Source organism: Vanessa cardui, chromosome 13 (genome assembly GCF_905220365.1).
Source record: "Vanessa cardui chromosome 13, ilVanCard2.1, whole genome shotgun sequence".
NCBI classification, from domain to species: Eukaryota; Metazoa; Arthropoda; class Insecta; order Lepidoptera; family Nymphalidae; genus Vanessa; species Vanessa cardui.
In genome coordinates, this window is record NC_061135.1 from 11,211,395 (window position 1) to 11,228,284 (window position 16,890).

The 16,890-nt window shown below is 34.3% G+C and overlaps 1 protein-coding gene across 1 annotated transcript; it reads left to right on the forward strand.

Moving 5' to 3' along the window:
* Window positions 1-6,189: 6,189 nt before the first annotated feature.
* Window positions 6,190-15,616, forward strand: LOC124534619 (E3 ubiquitin-protein ligase RNF115). Its single transcript, XM_047110558.1, has 7 exons — window positions 6,190-6,402; window positions 7,263-7,433; window positions 9,024-9,079; window positions 9,252-9,463; window positions 10,427-10,588; window positions 12,105-12,305; window positions 13,278-15,616. The coding sequence occupies exons 1-7, from the start codon at window positions 6,319-6,321 to the stop codon at window positions 13,532-13,534; spliced, it is 1,143 nt and encodes a 380-aa protein (XP_046966514.1). The 5' UTR covers window positions 6,190-6,318; the 3' UTR covers window positions 13,535-15,616.
* Window positions 15,617-16,890: the final 1,274 nt, after the last annotated feature.

A 16,890-nucleotide genomic window follows, 5' to 3' on the forward strand; every position in this document is an offset into this window, starting at 1 on the left:
AAACTATTTTTTTTTTTTTTTTTAATATATGGCTTTTATTTGTGCCAAGAGAGCACAGATTATTTCGCCAATGTCACGTGCGATGGAGAAGACACGATGGAGATTGAACGGTGCGGTCGAGATTGCAGGCTTAAATTAATTTTAAGGGCACAATAGTAGTAGACTCTCTGTTAACCCATAACCTAAAACAATACAATATATAAATAATTAGATAAACATATTACAATATTATTAAGACATCAAATAAGAACGATCACAAAAATATTTACAACTTAATTTTATTACGCTCAATATATTTACATAAAAATTTACAAAGTGGACTAAACACACACATTAACAAACATTCAACATTAATAGGGCGAGAAACTTTGGGAGGGAGAACGTCATATACGGGGTGGAGGAGATTGGGGCAAGAAAACAGTATATGGGATAAGGAACCTTCGTCAAGGCCACATTCACACAAAGAGTGATCTCTAACTCTAATTTTACAAAGATGAACGGGCGTACATGCATGTCCAAGGCGTAAACGGCAGATAGTTGTGGTGACCCAACGTTTAGCTTGCCTGTGATGAGAAAACCAAGGTCGCCTCGGAATAACTGGTTGTAGACTTGCGTAAAATCTACCTTTAGATTTTGATGAAACTTCCCAAACAGAGTTCCAGGATTTAACAAGATGAATTTTCGGTAGAACACACAAGTCCTGTGTTGAGTTTTTAAAATGATCAAGAGAGCCAGTCGATATCGCAGATTTAGCAAATGAATCTGCTGCATCGTTGTCGGGAATACCAGAATGGCTTGGTATCCAGACAAGCGATAAATCTAGCCCTTTTTGATGACAAGAAAACAATGCTTCCCTGATCTTAAGGATGATGAAAAACTTTCGTTTACTACGAAACGGATTTTCCTTAATTGCCAACAGACAACTCAAAGAGTCTGTCAAAATTATCGTGTGTCTGAGGTCATGGGAGTGGACAAAAACGATGGCTTCTAAAATTGCAATCGCTTCACCGGTAAAGATGGATGATTCAGGAGGGGATTTAAATTGAAGGACAATTTTGAATTTGGGGATCCAACAGGCTGAGCCGACGCAGCTTTCAGGGGATAGTTTAGAGGCATCAGTAAATATAAGTAAATGATTTGACCAATTTTGATGAAGAAATCTTTGAAATTTTGAGTTTGTATCAGGGGCCCCTTTAATGAGACCAAGATCTGTAATGATTGACGGATTATAGACAAGAGATCTAAATGGAGTGGAAAAAAGAGGATTTGACTGGAATCTTAAGATAGGATGTGGGAGTGTAGTAAATTTTAAAAAACTGTCTAATAATAAGGATGGACTTCTAGAGCGAACGCAGAGTTGGGACAGTTCGCTTAGACGGGACCAAAGAGGATGAGAGGATAACTGTAAAGATTTTACTACAAAACGGTCGCATAAAAATTGTCTTCTCAGTTGAAGCGGAGGATCAACACATTCAACCTGCAGAGCGTTAGTGGGAGTAGTTTTCATAGCTCCTAGGATTATTCTGAGGCATTTGTATTGAATTTTATTAAGTTTTTCAGAAACGGATTTACTAAGTGGTTCTAAGACAAATAGTCCGTAGTCTAAATGACTACGAACTATTGCATTGTACAGTAGTTTAAGAGAATAGGGGTGAGCTCCCCACCAGACTCCTGAGACTGCTCTAAGGACGTTAATACCCTTTTCACATTTTTTAATAACATGCTCAGAGTGACAAATTCCATTCAGTTTGTTGTCGAGAATAATGCCTAGAAATTTCGTCTTGTTGGCAAAGTTGATGCGTTGATCCCCAAAAAACAAGTCGAAGACAGGAATTTGTCTTTTTCTAGTGAACACAACTGCCTGAGTCTTATCAATAGACAAAGACAGGCCATGGTCAGAGAGCCATAGGTCAAGATAATGTAAAGCAGAGTTTAATCGCAAAGTTAAATTTTCAACAGATGTAGATTTAAAATATAAAACGATGTCATCAGCATATTGAAGTATGTTACAGAAATTATTCACAGACAATTCGAGATCATGGGTATAAATGCTATAAAGCAGAGGGCTAAGGACTGAACCTTGCGGGAGACCTTTCCAGACAATCCTGGGGGGAAGAATACAATTTTGGTATTTAACAGAAATTGATCTGCAAAAAAGCAGATTACATATGAAATGAGTAATCCTCGGAGGGATACTCAGCTGTTGCAATTTTTGCCTGAGTACCGGAAGAAGAACATTATCATATGCAGAAGTAATATCTAGAAAAACACCCACAAGGTACTCTCCGTTAGAGAAGGCTATTCGAATGTCTGTCGTAAGAATGCTGAGACTATCAAGAGTGCTCAAACCCTTTCGAAAGCCAAATTGAGAGGGCGAGAGAATATTTCTGCTTTCCATTATCCATTCCAAACGGTTTTTTAGGAGATGTTCAGTAACTTTCACTAGTGTAGACGATAAAGCAATGGGTCTATAAGAATTGGGGTCCAAAGGGCTTTTTCCCGGTTTTAGTATGGGGATAATAATTTGGGACTTCCAAGATTCCGGGACGATTCCTGTTGAGAAAAAAGCATTAATTATATTCAGATAGACGCATTTAGCTTTATCACTGAGGTTTATTATAAAGGAGTAGGGCACGCCATCTTCCCCTGGTGACGAGTCCTTCAGTCCGTTCAGAGCTGTGTGTAGCTCTGAGATAGTAAACGGACTATCCATATCATCTGAGGAGGATGATTGAGTAAAATTTATAAAACTATCCCGACATGGAACAAAGGGGGGAGCAAGTTTGGTAGTAAAATCATTAAGCCATACGGATGGATTATAGGCGTTTGGGTTATCAGAATCGAGGGAGCGGCGAAATCTCTTAAGATTTCTCCAAACTGTTTGAGGGGGAGACCGAGGACTAAGGGATTCACAGAAATTGGTCCATCCCTGTTTTTTCTTTCTGGAAAATAGTTTTTTAATTTTGGCATCTATATGCTGATATTTGATAAAATTTTGTGAAGTCATAGATACATTATATGACTCTTCGGCTTCAGATCTCTGTTGGACCAAGGAATTACACTCTTCATCCCACCAAGGCGGAGAGATGCAAATTTTTTTATTAAGATTTTTTTGTGGGAAATGGGAATCAGCAGAGGATTTAATAATATTAAGAAAAAGCTCGTAGTAAGCAAGAGCATTTTCACCGTTCACAAAATCAGGGAGGGAGCTTAACATGACATCGATAGAGTTAGAGTATGCTAACCAGTTAGCATTTTTAAGTTTATATTTAAGGAGAGGGGAGGATTTGGATGGAGCAATGGATCTGTTGTTTAATGAAAGAAGGATAGGGAAATGATCACTTCCAAACGTAGATGGAAGGATATTCCAAGATATTTGCGAGGAAAGGGATGGGGATGCTATGGATAAATCAATAGCAGAATTAGGATTCTGATTAGGATAAACCCTACGAGTCGGCGAACCATCATTGAGAATGCAAAAGTTTACATCATCAACAATGTCCACCAACAAGGGGGCAAATCCATCACAGAAATAGGAACCCCATAATGTATGGTGGGCATTAAAATCCCCCATAACAAGAACAGGGCTTGGGAGGGAAGAAAAAATGGAGTGTAATTCAGGAACAAGTGAAGGGTTAGGATGAGGAATGTAGATAGATAAAAAGGAGATGTTGAAGGCTTTGATAGCTACAGCATTGATTTGCTGGCTAAAAGGAGGTAAGGAAATTTGGGAGAAGGGAATGGAGTGCCTGATCAAGATGGCACAACCTGCATACCCATCATTTCTGTCATCCCTCAAACAGGAGAAACCCGGTACCCGAAAACGAGAGCCGGGAATCAGCCATGTCTCAGAGATGGCAATAATGACAGGTTTAAATGAATTAATAAGTGAGAGGAGTTCAGGTTTCTTACGACGGACGCTTTGACAGTTCCATTGAAGGAATCTGATTGGGGCCATTATTAAGGATTGTAAATAGCTGGGATAAATCATTGGCAACGTTGGACGGTAATGGGACATCATTACATGTACTGAGGATATTTAGGAGGATTTTGGTGAGTAATTCCAATAAATTAGGATTATTATTAGGTGGGGAAGGCTGAGGAACGTTTAGAGCGCAACCATTAGGAGAGGAGGAGGGGCAATTGGCAACTATGGCCTGATGGGCATGTTTATCATACCCCTTTCCTTGAGGAAGTCTAGGGGAGGGAGAGCGGACAACGGTTTGTCTGTAAGATTTAGTAGGACTAGGGGTGGACCTCGAAGGACCAGGGGTGGGTGGGACGTATGCAGGAACAGAGAACAACTCTTTTGCTACCTCAGCATAGGATCTGCGGACATTAGGGAAGCGAGAGGCAGCTTCCATGTATGAGACATTATCTTGTGCCATTACAATTTTAATTGATTGCTGACGAGAATACTCAGGGCAATCCTTATCTGTGGCAAAGTGTTTGCCAGAACAATGTAAACATGTAGAATTATCTTTAATAACCTCACACGAATCACCCGTATGAGATTGAGAACATTTAAAGCACCTGGGAGTAGATCTACACTGAGTCCGAACGTGGCCATAACGACAACAGTTTAAACATATTATTGTGGGGAGATTGTATATTTCAACGGGAAGGGATGTATGAAATGAATATATTTTGCTAGGAAGGATTTGACCTTTAAAAGTTATGACTACCGATTGAGTTGGTACCCAAGACACAACTCCTTCGTTAATAGTCTTCCGGTTAAGACGCCTCAATTTTATTACTTCCCCACATCCATGAGGAAGCTCAATTGATTCAATGAGATCCTCCATAGACCAGTCCACTGGGATGCCTTTTATTAGTCCCATTCTGGTAATGTTATAAGTAGGAAGGCTAGCCGTATACTTACACAATGCTAAGACTGGGTTCTTTAAAAAACTATTTGCAGCTTGTGCTGAAGCAAACTGAATTTCAATTTTGTTCCTTCCAACATTCTTGACACCATCATTCATAATAGAACCAATCTTGTGCTTATGAAGAAATTGTCCGAATTTAATGGCTCTAATTGAATTACCTGCAGCTGGATCAGCTACTTCCCGAGAGACGTGGACAATGAAGGGACCTTTGTCGTCATCCGTGTAACTTTTTGGGCCATCAATAAAGGAAGGATTAACATAAACATTCTGGATAGAGGCACTAGCGGTAGAAGGGTGGATAACTGTTTTCTTTGAAGAGGAATCAGGAGAGCAAGAAGACTTATCGCCGGAGCGTTTGCGAGAAGAGGATGTTGGAGGATCAGTTTGACATTCTGAACCCCCGGGATCAGGAGGTTCGGGAGGTGGATCAACATCCATTATAAACTAACTACTGTAACTTAACTAATATACTATAACTATAATCAAAAGTAAATAACACTTACCGAAACCGAATTATGTTAGTAAAACCCAGAAACCATAAAATTAAACTATTTGCACTGAAAATTCATAAAAAAGTTACACAGAATTAATATAAAAACACAGATATCTCACTAACACGTGTGTCAACCAAAGCTAACGCAAGCGAAAAACCTACTAAAAACTAAATAATATCTATAAGACTTTACATTTCCCGACGCAACGACAGATATTACGATGTTGCTATAATTAACTTTTTGTGAGTATAAAAGTGTTTCGCCAATTAATTGATTGTCAGATCAAAACAAAATATTATTTATTTACATTATTATTTGTATCTGATAATCAGGTGATTGTTTTTGAGGATTGAATCTAATAAAAAAAATGTACTTTTTTAAGAAGGCGTTATAAAATATTGTGTAAATAATCGAATTCTAAAATTGAATTGTAGTATACAATAAATGTAATAAAATGAAATTCAATTATTTGTCATGAAAACGTCATTGTTTAAAAAATATTGTTATTTATTTATGACTTTAGTAATTAATTTTAGTAACAGCAACAAGAGATATAATTTCATTGTTTTAATAAAGTTTTTAATTAGGAAACAAGTAACAATAATAATTAACAATGAGGAATAATTATGAATATATTATTTAATTTCATTTTAACTTGTAATCAGTGCATTCAGAATAAATGTTAATTCATAATTATTAAGATATTTATTACTTATAAGTCGATGTCATATTTAAAATAATCGAGTCTTAATCGATTACAGATAGACATCCTTAATTCGACAGCTCATTTATTATCTGTAAAAAAATTTAGACTGTGTGCATGTCTTAAAAAAATGGCGAATGATAAATTTTTGTTCATTGATTGAAAGCAAAGTCCTCTAGTATAATTTATTTTGTTTAGTATTTATTGGTGTAACCGTGAATATTTAATAAGAATGGCTGACGCTATAGTAGAGCGTAGACCGAATACTCGTTTCTTCTGTCACAGGTGTCTTGTAGAATTTGAAGATGTTCTGCAGGTAAAAATCAATAAGTATTATAATATTATTTTTTGCCACATGCTAACTTACTCTATTCTCTCATACCCATGACCTGATGATAAATTTCAAGGTCACGTAATAGGAATTGTTTAAATTTCCAGTATAACCCGCTGTATGACTAATCTAATCTGCGTTTCTATTGGTGCTGCCGGTGTGAATTTACAATACGCACTTGGTTGGTGACATTTAGGAAAAATAAGAGTTTATTGTGTACCTATTGCAAAATGTAATGATTTCCACCAAGTTACATCATCATTAGAAAATATTACAAAAATATTTATATGAACAACAATTCATACTGATTTTAAATAGCAAGTTTTAATTGCTTGAAATATAATTTGATATTTACAATATTTTTTCTAAACATCCTTAAAAGTTTATACTGTATATAATTTGTATAGAAATAAATGATTAGATAAAAAGATGGATTCAAACACTAGAATTAGGTTCTAGAAAAACCTTCTATGACTATATAATGAACCTGTCATATAATACCAAACAGATGATATATTCGACGAATTCTAAAGTCACATTAACTATATTACTATATTATTTATTGTTAAGTTTGTTATGATTAGCAATCAGTTAAGAAAATACCAAACACATACTGAAATTAATCTATTTTTACAGTTATTATCAGCTTCTCCAATCCAAGATGATTAGGATTGTTAATGACAATGAAATATTTATCTTAAAATATTATTATAAGTTTTGCAATTTATTGAATATTATTTTCTTTTCATTGAAGCTATAAATAAACCTTTCTTTCTATATCATGTGAAGTGACTAAAATAAGTTGTATTTCATTATTTTAAATGAAAATGTTGATGCAATTGCAGGAATTCATATGCCCCTACTGTGAAGGTGGGTTCATAGAACAGTTAGAAGAAGCAGAAGGGATACCATTGTCAGGAGGAGATGACTACAGTGATGCTGATATGAGTAATATAGAGGATATGAGCAATGTTGACGAGATGAGCAATTTGGATGATTCTGATGAAGTTCATAGAGTAAGGAAGTTTTTTAGTGTGTGTGATCTTTAATAGTAAGAATAGATAGTCCTCTGAAGGCAAAAACCCACTCAGAAAGCTAATCCGCTGGTATTTAATAATTATTTTTCAAGAATAAGTTCATTTTTATTAAAAGAAGAACTGACAAAGTTACTAGAAATACTCTCAAAATTTCAAACTGATTCTTTACATCATGTTCAAGATTCAATAATGATCAGTATTAAATTATCTATGTTGTCTAATGAATTTTTGTAAAGATTTATGTTTCAAATTAATATGTATTACGGTAGTATCATAATATGTGAAATAAATTGAAATCTACATTTAAAAACATACATTATTTCCAATTTTATTAATCAGATATCATTGTCCATTTAGGACATTATTATTGAATCACCAGTACAAAATAGTAAAAAATGGACTTATTATATCGTATTGGAGCTACATAGATAAATCATCTGGTTATTATCATTATCATAGCATTTTCCTGACTTCTTGATTTTGTAATTAGAAAAATAAATGTTACTTAAGTTACAGTATAATCTCGATTAACCAGTGTCAGGTTACCTAGGAAATAGTTGTACAATACTTGACAATTTTGAACAGCGAGTAGTAGACTACATCCATTCACAGAGGCCAGTCGACTATAATTATCAGCTGAATATATATTTACATATGCAAGAAATTCTCATGTGATAGAAGAAAATTAAAGGAGAAACCAAAAACAAATATAATTTAGTAATTATTTTAAGAAAAACAAGACTAAAGTATTAACCTAATATAGGAATGAAACCAAAGCGCTTTATAATTTAGTATGAAACACTTTTTGTTTAAATTATATTTTTATTATCTAGTAAAAATAACATGTTGTGATGATTAAGCATGATTTCAGATATCTGTTACACTCATTCCTTATCCCTCCCCAGTTAATCGAGGTTGTATTGTATTATTGTATATGTATGTGATGTTGTCTCATATTTATTATTTTATTATTATTTTCAAGTAGTATATGTGTCACCATAAGATTACAAACATCATTAGATTACAATCTATCTTGATTGTCGAAATATTGTGAACCATGAAATATGATTACAACTTAAAGCATTATTTTTCGCTATATTGTGATCTATCGAAGTTAAACATGGTACAGATTGTAATCTAACAGGATTACAATCTGTCCCGCGTCAAATGGTTAACCGTCGAAAGTATGTAAGTATGTTTGTAATCTTAAGCTAACATATGCATGTAAGTTCAACTGATTGCTTACCTTTGGTTGAGCTGTTGTTGGAAAATAAAACTTCAACAATAATAGATTTCTTATCTGTTTATTTGATCATAAAGCTGTTTAATGTTTTAGAAATGTAAATGCAAAATGTTTGTTCATAGATATACAAACAAGTATTACTATTTATATTCATTTATGATTTTTATGGTAATCTTTGTTAGAGAAAAGAATAATTATAGACAAAAAAGGTTCTTAAGGATGTTATTATACAAGCTTTTGATGAAACAAATAGATAGGTTTATAATGAACTTTAGCTACTTTATAATTAATGCAATAAAATACAGTATTGGATATCTCATTTTCAGAGCACACCACCAATGCTGAATGATTTAGCGTTTTTGATGTCCGGAGGTCGATTACGGTAGTTTATGAACATAATATTTAAAATAAATTACGAACTTTTACACACCTTTTGTTAGGTGTATTGTATTGTTCAATCTTTAGAACAATACAATATTTGGTTCAAATATATTTTTTTGCATATGTAGTCCGAAAAATCTATATGAATTTAAAAATTGAATGAAATGTTTTAGTGGTATAGGAACTGGAACAGCGTCAACCAACAGTTCAGCAGCGGGCACTGGTAACAATGCGGGGAATGGTACAAACACAACGAGGAGGCCAACCGTGATGGATGAATTAATTTGGATGGTTAGCGGTGGCCGACCGCCTGCGGGGGCTATGACAGCAGGAGCTCCATTCGTCCTAGTGGGAACACCGGGAGACTATGTATTTGGTGGTGAAGGTAAGATAATTTATTATATAGGATAAGTCAATATATTAAATAAATAAATTTAAAAACAATGGTATATTTCCATTTGTATAATGTAATACCAAATTCTCATTGTTATTGTATTTAACTTAATCTGTATGTACATATTATAGAATATTCTACATTTATATTTTCCTTAATTTGCCAAAAGGTCTGCTTATATATAATGAATATTTCTCTATTAATAGTACAGCACTTCCACTTAACCATTTATATTAACTTTCATTTAACTTCCAAAGTTCCGACGGCAACTTTGAATCCATAAACTATTGATTATTCATTATTCCATAGACTCAATATGCTCATCAACAGTATAATGTCAATAATGTCAAATTAAACGTGTTTAGGAGATTCCAATAGGCTATTTGACTGGTTTTAAAAATCCATTTTATATTATTTATAGAGTTTAAGGAACCCAGTAAAAGTTGATTATTTTATTTCTAGTACATATTTGCCGAAAAATATCATATTAATAATTCCATATTTAAATAACGCGCGAAAACGCTACTTGGGCAATATGGCGCTGCAATGGGGTCAGTGACGTCACTTTGCTGTATTTTAATCTGTGGTACATATAGTAGAAAAGCAAGGTTTACGAGAAAGTGACTTCATCATAAGCCCGGCCAATCAGGAGCGTTTTGTGTCACGTGACAAATGTTTGAAAAAATGCATTTTTATTTATTGATTTTTTAATAAATTAAGTATTATTTTCAAGTTTCCTTACTAAATAACCATATTTAAACTCATAATATACACTGATTACAATAATTCACAATTTATTTTTCGCATTGTCAAACAGCCTATAGTAGAGTCCAAGGAAACCTCTCTTTCACCATAGACTTCCCTTATACTGTTGAGCTATTTCCCCTTGATACATTAAAATCACAACGTTTGTTGGTAAATAATTACTTTACAGAGGTTGTTTAATGTTTGTAGGTTTGGACGCGGTGGTGACTCAGCTGCTGGGCCAGCTGGAGCACTCCGGGCCGCCGCCCTTGCCGCGCGAGCGCCTCGCAGCGCTGCCCACCGAACAGGTCACAGCTGAGCAAGCGGCAGCCAACACCGCGTGTTCTGTGTGCTGGGAGAACTTTCAGCTAGGTTAATAATGCTTGCATTACTTTAATATATTAATTATATACACTGATGGACTCATTAACTGCATCAAAGGTCACAATTACTTTTTAATTAATATTTCGGATAAGTACTGGGAGAACTTTCAGCTAGGTTAATAATGCTTGCATTACTTTAATATATTAATTATATACACTGATGGACTCATTAACTGCATCAAAGGTCACAATTACTTTTTAATTAATATTTCGGATAAGTACTGGGAGAACTTTCAGCTAGGTTAATAATGCTTGCATTACTTTAATATATTAATTATATACACTGACGGACTCATTAACTGCATCAAAGGTCACAATTACTTTTTAATTAATATTTCGGATAAGTTTGCAAAGTTTTTAGGAGAAACTAAATGAAAACCCTGACTGTCCACTTATATATAATCTAAAATAATGTTTGATATTATTGTTACTGCTAGTATTGATAATTAGTTTTTTTGAACTCACAACACTACACAAATACGGATATTGAGCATGTTCGGGACAGTTTAAAAAAGTTGTATATGCGAGAAATCCTGTGGCGCACAACAGTGGCAGACTAAGAACAATGGTTTCCTAAGATCGGAACAATTTATGGAGACAATTCACTGCTATTTATAGGATACCACGCCTTCATGAATTTAATGAACTAACCATGGGTTTTAACGTAAGTTTGTATGAAAATTTGGAATACTTGGTTAAATATTTATTTAAATTAGTTAAATTGCTTCTTAAACAACGATGCACTTTATGAGTTCGTCAACGTATTTTATCTGTGTAGTTACGACAGAATAGCTTACATCTCGTAATCCGTTAATTTATGGTCGTATATGGTGAATTACTAAGCAATCCTGCTAATTAATCATTTGCCTAATTCTTTATTTTCAATCAATCATAAAATGCTATTGACTATGTATCCAATACATTTGAATTTTTAGAGTATCAAAGGCCATGTATAAGTTTTGACACGGCGTAAGTGGTAAAGCCCTTGTTGTAAAATGACGTCACGACATCGTAATTGCATTGCAACGCATAACATCGCCACAAAAAAAAAAAAAAAAACGCCTGGCTAGTGATGCGCCAATGCGTTGCGATGCGGCCCGTTGCGGCCAGCCTGATGTGTGCGATAGCCCATACAAAATGTATGAAACTGATTCAGGAGAATTTTTGTTATGCGTTGCGGCCCGCCTCGGTGTTTTTTCCACCTGATGGTAAGTGGTCACCATCACCCATAGACAATGACGCTGTGAGAAATATTAACTATTCCTTACATCGTCACTGCGCCACTAACCTTGGGAACTAAGATGTTATGTCCCTTGTGCCTGTAGTTACACTGGCTCACTCACCCTTCAAACCGGAACACAACAATACTGACTACTGTTATTTGGCGGTAGAATAACTGATGAGTGGGTGGTACCTACCCAGACGGGCTCGCACAAAGCCCTACCACCAAGTAAAGGTGTGCGCCTATCTTAAGACTAATCCGAAGTGTGGAAATGTTTCCGCAGGCGAGACGACGTCGCGGCTGGAGTGCGAGCACGTGTTCCACCAGTCGTGCATCACGCCGTGGCTGCAGCTGCACGCCACGTGCCCGATCTGCCGGCGCTCGCTGCTGCCGCCCGGCGAGCCGCCCGCGCCGCCCGCGCCCGCCGCCCCCGCGCGCCCGCCCGCCGCGCGCACCGCCGCGCCGCAGGCGCAGATCCGATTGGGTGAGGCGATACGACGATACCTTCGACGTTTGTTGCTTTCAAGAGATGCATTAGTAAGAGTAAACTGACTGCCCGTGACCACGAACACTGCAAAGTGCTCGAAACGTCGGGATGTTTAAAAATAATTATTATACGCGATTCATCCGTTATAATTAGTTTTATTTAAATGACTGCAATGACTTTTCTATTGAGAAGATCAACATTATGATATATTTACGCTGCTTATAATAGGCTATTTGACTGATTTTTAAAATCCAAATAATATTATTTAGTAGAGGTTAAGGAACCGTTATTTCTAGTACATATTTGTCGAAAAATATCATATTAAAAATTCCATATTTAAAAAGTGCGCGAAAACGCTACTTGGACAATATGGCACTGCAATGGGGTCGGTGACGTCACTTGCCTGTATTTTAATCTGTGGTACATGTAGTAGGCAACCAAGGTTAACAAGCAAGTGAGTTCATTGTAAGCACGGCAAATCAGGGGCGTTATGTGTCACGTGACAAACGTTTGAAAAAAAATATTTTTATTTATGGTTTTTTGAATAAATTTGGTATTATTTTCAATCACGTTGACAAATAACCATTTTTAAACTCATAATATATACTGATTACAATAATTGTATAATAAAATATATACTGATATCAATTAGCCTATTGAATTTATTGCCCAGTTGGCTGTTTTGCCTTGATTGAATTTTCTTTTCCCTGAAAAGATTTAGCGATATTCTTTACTAGAAAATCCTTGCTTTAATTTGTCGCTTTAATATTTTTTTTAACAATATCTTATTTTGTAATACAAATATATTAATACCAGATCCATAAAGTCATTTCGCCCAGTAAAATCATTTTAAGTGAATAACTTTCATTCAATTAATTATTTAATGCTAAATTAATAACTGCAATTTGATTTTAAATTTCTGCGATAGTTGAATTGAACTGAAGTTAAACCATTTTAACTTATTTTCAGCTCCCAGAGTAGTCATTCGCCGCGCTACCGGACCACTGTCGGCCGTAATCCGCCGGTTTCCATCCCAAACGCACACTTGGGACTCCCTCAACAACACAAGCACGTCCGGATCGTCGCCCGCTTCTTCGGTCACAGCGGGGGGCATTTGGGCCCCCCAGACGCGGACAACCAACTCCAGCGGCTCCAACAACTCGTCTACATCCCTCAACTCCAATGACAGAGACCTACAGTACAACACAGACATTGATTACGACTAAATCGAAACGAATAGCGCTAATGGTTGTTCAGTGCTGGTTTAGTGTTCAGACTTGTGAAAGTGACTCGTTAAAGTGTACACCGTTGGGTGGATATAGACAGCCATTGTGTAAGCTACTCAATATATATTGATTATTTTAGATATACACCGTATGGAAGTTGTGTGCCTTTTATTTGTATTGCAGCATTGTAAATTATTAAATAATATAGTCATCAATATTTGTAATGTATAGTCATATGTTAAGTTACTTCCGCTGCAAATAGTTTGGACGATGTTTATTTAATGTTCTATTTCATTGTTGATGAAATAGATTTATGAATTAGGGACAATGTCCAACTTTTTTAGTCCAGTTAAACGACATGATTAATATAATATATTGGTGTGTATATATAGCTTAAAACATTGTAAAACTTGATATAGTTGTAAATTATTTAAAAGTAAACTAATAAGACTCAAGTTCAGGATTCTAAATTTAAAATTATTTGGCATAATACAGTTAATCTATTTAAACAGTTGATTTTATGATATCTGTTTATCTACAAAAATTTATGACTAATGTACTCTATGTAAATTTTGTAAATATCTTATGTGTAAGATTTGGTCTTGTTACTTTTTGGATATTAGGACGAACTGTTATAGCCTAACATCGACTAATATATCTATTGTATTAGTTGATATGTTATTGAAACTTTGATACACCTTAATATATTAATTATTTAATCAAAAATATGATACGAGACTCAACTCTAAATTGTGGTTGAACATATAATCTGTAAATAATAAACATTGGTATGTCCTACATAACTTGTATGATATACTTGATAAACGCTAAATATTTCAAAGAAAAAATGGACTCATGCTAAATCATAGCACATTATTTACAATATCTTAAGTAAGAGAGTGAAAATCATCACATAATCATTATGAAATAATATGTAAAGTTATCATTTTAAAAAAAGGTTATGAAAAGTAATAAAATATTGAGTAATCATGTGACATCTACTTGAAAAAAAATCACATTTATTTTATTCGGCCTACATTGGCTGATCTCATGGAGATTTTAAAGTATAATACAATAAGGGACACAAAAGTTATGCAGACGTTTGTTAGAATCACTTAGCGCGACAAAACCTTGCCATTGCATAATTGCCGACATACCCTATAGCCTACAATGCATATTAAGGATACTGTCACTAAGCTTACATCGATGCTTATATTAAATAGAAGATGTTATATCACTCGTGGTTTGTCATTGATGTTCTAAATAAAATTAATTTTTAACTTCACCTAATGATACACCATAAGTAACGAAATGTTGAAGTGTCTGGTTATTTTATTATGAAATTTCTACCATGTTGAAGATTCATTTTATTTTCCAACATATTCAAATATATTTTTATACTATATTCAATTTTAACAGGGCTACTGGGATAGTAAAATATTGAATATCTCAAAACAAAATATAATATTTTAATATTTTTTTATTATAAAATTCCATTTGCTTATATAAACATTATTTTTGTTTTAGCCATAATACTTAGGCTATAAATAAATAATGTAAGGCGAGATAAACACTGTGCAAATTATTATTAGTACCACTATAGTAAATTTAGAATGATAATTTTAAACAAATATTATAAGGAAATGTAATCAAAATCACAGTTTTTACTAGAAATTGTCTTAAGATTTGCTTATGCAGATGTCATTTATGAATACCTTGAGTGGTTTTAACTTGCTGTTCACATTGCGGAATAATAGATATAAAGATAGTTCCTATACTGTTAATGTAATGTGTTCCGTTCTACGAAAGTCCTACCGGTGGAGTTGTTAAAATTTCTTTTCGTGTATGAAATGTGACATGAATTCATTATCTAAGTTTATTTATTCGAAAATTGTATAAAGTATATTAAAATTAATGACACAATCTTTACGTTAATGTTTTTATTTCTTCTATCTTTTTTTTTATCATCATCAATGCCAGTTTTTTTTATGTAATTACAGAATCTGGCTATACATTACTTGATACTAGTTAAATTATTTACCAGTATGTCAATGGGATTTTGACATAAACTAAAAAACAAATATTATATTATAATTTCCATTGTTTTTCTTACCTTTACGATAAAATTGGAACTTTATTTTGCAAATTAATTCATGATGAAATAATTTTCTACGCCCACAAGACACGATTTATCAGGTAGGACTCAACGATGTGCATTTCAAATTTTAAATCTAACGATAACACGACGCCAAAGACTGAAGTCTTAACGATTTAGGATAGAAATAAAATTTGAAAATGTATTTTTTTAAACACCACGCGATTGTACCTGTCCGGGAAATTTATATAATAATTAGCGACATTCCCGTAGATGTGATAGATTGAAATCTAATAAACAGCTTCTAATGATACTAGCTTATAAGTAATTGTAAATAATGTGAGATCATAGTATACTGCAACGGATCACATAATCATATATACTTAGTAAATTACAATAGTTTTATAGAAATTTGTAAAGTTGGAATGACGGCGCACGTCATTTTACATAGTATTTTCGTACATTACCACGATAATGTCGGCTGCTGATAAAATGCAAATATCATCCAACGATGACGTTACGCTGTTACTGTATGAAAAATAAGTGTAAAAATAGTCGTGTGCCGTGTCCTGGCTAATAAAGGACGAGTTACGCATTATATGTGACTGATAATTCATATGCGTTGTATTTATTAAAGCATAGTGTATTGTAGTGCTGCGCTAGGATTTGACGCGTCGTCAGACGTGTTTAAGAGTCGGAAATATTGTATAAAAGTCAAATTTATATATGGAAATGTAAAATACATTAAATTTAAAGTTTTCGAAATAAAGAAAAGAAAGCGTTTCAAATTTGTTTTGCTTTATTTTTCCTCGTATAATTGAGACAGCAGTTACAAATATTATTTTTGTTTAATAAAAGAATTACAGTACAACCGTTATTTTAAAACAACGTATCGTTGCCATATTAATCAAACGAAGTAATTGACTATTTATTTAACCTTTACTGAAATTCCAAGATTCCTTAGCTGTGGTCAACGGGCAGATGGCGCGATTTATACCCGTATTCTTAACCTTTTTGCCACGTAATTGTGGGGTTCTCGAACCGAAAGCTTGTATAGCTCACGAGTCACAGGTAAAGTAATTATGACGGCAGATGCACGGGCACGTGCGCCAGCGCATCCGATCAGTCGCGTCGCGTGGGTCAGTACTCGGCGGCCGGTGCAACCGTCACTTTCAGATAGTCAACAGATCGTGTTAAACTAACTAGTAGTATATTGCCCTAATTTATTACCATATTTTTACGTCCATATTAAAATAATCAA

What these genes read in the sequence shown, in the direction of transcription:
- LOC124534619 (XM_047110558.1), top strand. Translation starts at nt 6,319, where the DNA reads ATGGCTGACGCTATAGTAGAGCGTAGACCGAATACTCGTTTCTTCTGT. An exon ending in CTATGTATTTGGTGGTGAAG is followed by an intron (nt 9,464 to 10,426) that starts GTAAGATAATTT and finishes TAATGTTTGTAG; the next exon opens with GTTTGGACGCGGTGGTGACT. An exon ending in GCAGGCGCAGATCCGATTGG is followed by an intron (nt 12,306 to 13,277) that starts GTGAGGCGATAC and finishes ACTTATTTTCAG; the next exon opens with CTCCCAGAGTAGTCATTCGC.